General features: G+C 37.0%; 1 protein-coding gene across 1 annotated transcript; it reads left to right on the plus strand.

The window, feature by feature from the left end:
* Positions 1-1,846: 1,846 nt before the first annotated feature.
* On the plus strand, positions 1,847-4,220 carry LOC110890245 (cytochrome P450 94A1). Its single transcript, XM_022137838.2, has 3 exons — positions 1,847-2,768; positions 2,862-3,030; positions 3,651-4,220. Exons 1-3 carry the CDS (start codon positions 1,852-1,854, stop codon positions 4,041-4,043), a joined length of 1,479 nt encoding a protein of 492 aa, XP_021993530.2. The 5' UTR covers positions 1,847-1,851; the 3' UTR covers positions 4,044-4,220.
* The last annotated feature ends 789 nt before the right edge of the window (positions 4,221-5,009 follow it).

Consider the following 5,009-nt stretch of genomic DNA (forward strand, 5'->3'; position numbering starts at 1 on the left):
CGTTTGGTTATCACAAAAACATGACAAATGGGTCAAAACAGATATTGGTCATTCACTTATGTTTGTTCATGTATGTTTGGTCAAAACAGACAATAGTTTGCTGCACATATATGTTTGGTGATTACCAAATGGCTAATATGGGTCAAAACAGATATTGGTCATTTATGTTTGGCTGCACTTTCGTTTTGTTATCACAAAAACATGACAAATGGGTCAAAACAGATATTGGTCACTTATGTTTGGCTGCACTTTGGTTTGGTAATTACCAAATCATGACAAATGGGTCAAAACAGACTAAAGAACTGTCATGACAAATGGGTCAAAACAGACTAAACAACTGTCATTAATAACTTCAATATTGTACAACCTAATTAAATCACTTGTTCAAAATGTACATCCATAATGCAATGACAAAACACATAGTAAACAGAAATGGTTGCTTCCACATGGACTTTTTGCCAAGAATTTGTCTTTTCAGCATCGTGTTCTCTTCGAGTAGCAACTTGTTCTGCAATTCCAAGTTCTCATTTTTCAATTCTTGATAACTGACTGGACTTGAAGTACAGTTTGAATGTGCTTCGAAAAATTTGTCGAAATCTTGTTTCCACATAAAGAACTTGCAATCGGATAACTACAAAACAATATACCAACCTCAGTTTCAACAAGAATTTAAGTTCAATCCATAACTAAACAACTTACAGGCCATTGAGGGCAACCATAAAATTGATCACCATGTCGAACACTTTTAGGACCAGCGATGCGAAGAACAGCAACAACTTCATGATGACAATACAAGTTTCCATCCAAATCAACCTTGAACAATTTAGGGGTTCGGTTCACACTCCACGATGAATTGGAAGATGAACTCATCTCGATTAGGGTTTCTGTGGGATGAATCGATGAATTGGGGGGGAATCGGAGCTTTTGCAGTGATTATGTGGGATGAATGGAGATTAGGGTTCATTTGGGATGTCTGTGTTATAAACGAGAAGGAGACATAACACCTCATCATCCACATCAGCATGTACAGGTCAGCCAAATGGTGCCACGTCGGACAAATGACTAACCAAGTTAGAGAATATTTAACTGAGTGGTGCCAGTGCAAACAAAAAGTCAAGTTGGGGGTGCCGGGTGTCAAAGTGTTAGTTGCGGGTGTCATCGGCCAAAGGCCGATAGTTGCGTGTGATAAAATCCAATAACCCTATTTTAAATTCTAAAAATTTGTTCATACCTATATGCTAATCTTATTTGTTAAATTAAAACATTTGTTGATAATAATACTAGAAGAAGTTTAGAGGGAGCAACACCTTTTCAAGGAAGCTAAGGGCATGTTTGGCTAAGCTTATTAGAGTTAAAAAGGACTTTTGAGAAAAAGACTTTTCGGAAAAGGACTTTTTGAAAAGGGGTTTTTTTTTAAAAAAAATATTTGGATTAGCTTATGGGGTGGGAAAAAGCCAATAAGTCAATAAGTTGTTTTTTAAAAAGTGTTTGGCTTAGCTTATATGATATAAGAGGGTAAATAAGGGGTATATTGGTAATTTGAAGCTTAAAAAGTTATAAGCTGGCCAAGAAGTCACGACATTGTGACTTCTTAAAAGCTCATTTTCATTCATCTCAAAGAGCCATTTTTAAAAGCAATTTTCAATTTGCCAAACACTAAAATGACTTATTGGTTTTTTGATTAAGCCAATAAGTCAATGAGTTACTTTGAAAAGCTTAGCCAAACATGCTCTAAATACCCACATGCCCTGTCCTAGAAGTCTTTGGGACCACTAGACTAAACCCTATAAATATATGTATGTTATATTGGATTGAAACATTTCATATCGAAACCAAACCAAACCCAACAATATGTTAGAAGCTTCCCTCCTCCTCTTTTGCTTTCTTCTTCCTTTACTCTTGATCGTTTTCAAAGTCTTTTCTTCCGATGCACACAAATCAAACCCTTTCACCGTGAACTTCCGCTCAATCTACGCCAATCGCCACCATATAATCCAATGGATATCCGAAGTTGTCAACAATTCCCCAACCTTGACCATCATAATCACCCGTCCTTTCAGTCAAAACCGAGTCATGACCGCCAACCCCGCCGTCGTCCACCACATCCTCCAGACAAACTTCTCAACCTACCCGAAAGGAGAAATGATCCGTACAACCCTCTCCGATTTACTTGGAGAAGGGATATTCAACGTGGACGGAGATTCATGGAAGTTTCAGAGACAGATTTCCAGCCATGAATTCAGCACAAAATCGTTACGCCATTTCGTTGAAGACGTGGTGGATTTCGAGCTCAACCAACGCCTTATTCCGATGCTAACAACCGCAGCTGCAAACCATACTGTTCTTGATCTCCAAGACATTCTGCAAAGATTCACATTTGATAATATATGTAAAATTGCTTTCGGGTATGATCCAGGGTACTTAACGTCATCGTTGGCAAAACCCGAATTCGCAGTTGCGTTTGAAGACGCCGTTCGTATTATCATCCAAAGGTTCCTGGTGCTTACGCCGATTCTGTGGAAGATCAAAAGGTTTCTTAATGTCGGGTCGGAAAAACGGCTCAGTGAAGCGGTATCGGAAATCCAGAGATTTGCGCGGGAAATTTTAAATGAAAGGAAACGGGAACTCGCGCACAAATCACCAGTCGATTCTGGTGATTTGTTGTCACGGTTTATAAGCTACGGTTATTCGGATGAAAAATTGTTAATGGATATTGTAATAAGTTTCATACTCGCGGGTAGAGATACAACCTCAGCCGCGTTGACATGGTATCTATCATTAGATAGAATATACCAGTTAGTTAGTTATTAGGGTTTAACGTATATCAATTTTGAAACCCTAACTAATATTATATATAACAGGTTTCTTTGGTTACTTTTCAAGAATCCTGCAATTGAAAGCGAAATCGTTAGAGAAATTAAAGAAATATCGGACTCCCCTGGTTATGACGAAGTGAAGGATATGGTGTATACTCATGCTTCGCTATGCGAAAGCATGAGGTTGTATCCACCGGTTCCACTAAACTCAAAGGTATTAGATAGAATATTTTAACACTCCTCGCGAGTCTCATTTGACAGGTGAAGCGGAAAGAAAAGAGATAAAAATATAAAAAAAATCATGTTTCTAAGTTTTTTTAAGGATAGGATGGAGGGAGAAGGAGGGAAAAGAGAACAAAATTTGTCCATATCTTCACAAATTGAAGAGATTAGAAGAAAAAAATATTATTAATTACTAAATTGTACTCATATTTAATTAAAATGTTTTATGTTTAAAGGGTATAATGGTAAAATTGTTTCTTTCTTTTCTTTTTCTCCTAACTCGGGAACACATAAAATCCTTGATTTCTTTCCTTTTTCTTTATTTTTCATTAAACTTGGGAACACGAAAAAAAAAACACATTTTTTCCTTTTTTTCTCTTAATTTACTTTCCTTCCCCTCCCTAACGAGACTCCGGAAGTTAGAGGTTATGATGATACACCCTAATTAATATATGGTCATAGATTATATATTAGTTTTTTTAGAGTTTATTCTAATTATATATGAGGACCAGTTTAACAAATAAATCACTTTAGAAAAGAAAATCCTAAACTTTCTAGAATAAATAAATCACTTGAGGACCATTTTAACAAATATCTTCTATCTAATATAAGGTATGTATTGCGGACGATATTTTGCCAGACGGGACAGTGACGAAGAAAGGGACGATGGTGACGTATAATACGTACGCGATGGGGAGGGTGGAGAAGATCTGGGGTGGAGATTGGATGGAGTTCCGGCCGGAACGGTGGTTGGAGAAGCATGAGTTGACAGGGAAGGTAAGGTTTGCGCCCAAGGATTCGTATATGTATCCGGTGTTTCAGGCAGGTCCGAGGATTTGTTTAGGAAAAGATATGGCGATTTTGCAAATGAAGAAGGTGGTAGCCAGTGTTTTACGGCGGTTTAAGGTGGTTCCAGCGGTGGATGTTGGCAGTGAACCGGTTTTACAAATGGGTTTGACAATGAGGATGAAAGATGGGTTTCCGGTGAGGATTGTAGAACGATAATGAAGATTAAATGATTTGTTTTGAATACTATTTACCGGAAAGCCATTAAGTTGATAAAATTGTACTAAGATTTTGATATAAAATCGTTTTAATTGATATCATCCATTAAAAAATAATTGTATCATATACTCTCATAACTTATATTAGATTTTTATTTAAGTATTTTTTTTTCCAAACTTTAAAACGATAATCCCCATTACAAAGTTAATTTTATGCATATCCTTACACCATGTGTTATTATCACGCCATGGGGCGTTTCAGCAAACAACGCCCAACAACACCATCACACCATGGCACGGACAGGTTGTTTGGGGTTGGCCACGGCGTAAGGGGAGGTGGGATTTAATGGGGTTAGTTGGGAAAAAAGTAAAGAGATAGAGATGATTGGATATTCGCCTACAGAGGAAAGGTATACAGAGCGATGAAATTATTTTTCTAAGAAGAAGAAAATCTATTTTACAGTTATGTTTCGACAAAGAAGAAGATAAAATCTAACTTATGTGAAGTCGGTTTTATTATTATATTTAGCCCAGTAATGATCAAAATTTAAACTAAAGCCTGAAGTAAAAACTGGTCAAAAGTTAAAACATTGTTTTGACTATTTACTTTTAGCGTAAATTACTTTTTGAGTCTGTATGTTTTAGTAGTTTTAAGCACCTGCGTCTTAACTGCTTGACACATCGACTCATGATCTCGACAGGTTTCTCCATGCAGTGCAAAGTCTCGTTGATTTGAAGATCTTCGAGCGGTGAAAATTCTTATCATGTTAGTTTTGTTTGTTTAAAGTGTAATGAATTAAAAGGTGATGTTGATAGATTATCAAAGCATAATATAAGTCTGATAAATGATCTGTCTAGCTTAAAAGTAGGGCTGTCCAAACTGTTCGACGATCGAGGATCGCTCGACGATCGCTTGAAAAATGCTCGTTCGATTCCTGCTCAGTTTGCAAATGAGCCGCTCGGATCG

This window comes from Helianthus annuus, chromosome 11 (assembly GCF_002127325.2).
Source record: "Helianthus annuus cultivar XRQ/B chromosome 11, HanXRQr2.0-SUNRISE, whole genome shotgun sequence".
NCBI classification, from domain to species: Eukaryota; Viridiplantae; Streptophyta; class Magnoliopsida; order Asterales; family Asteraceae; genus Helianthus; species Helianthus annuus.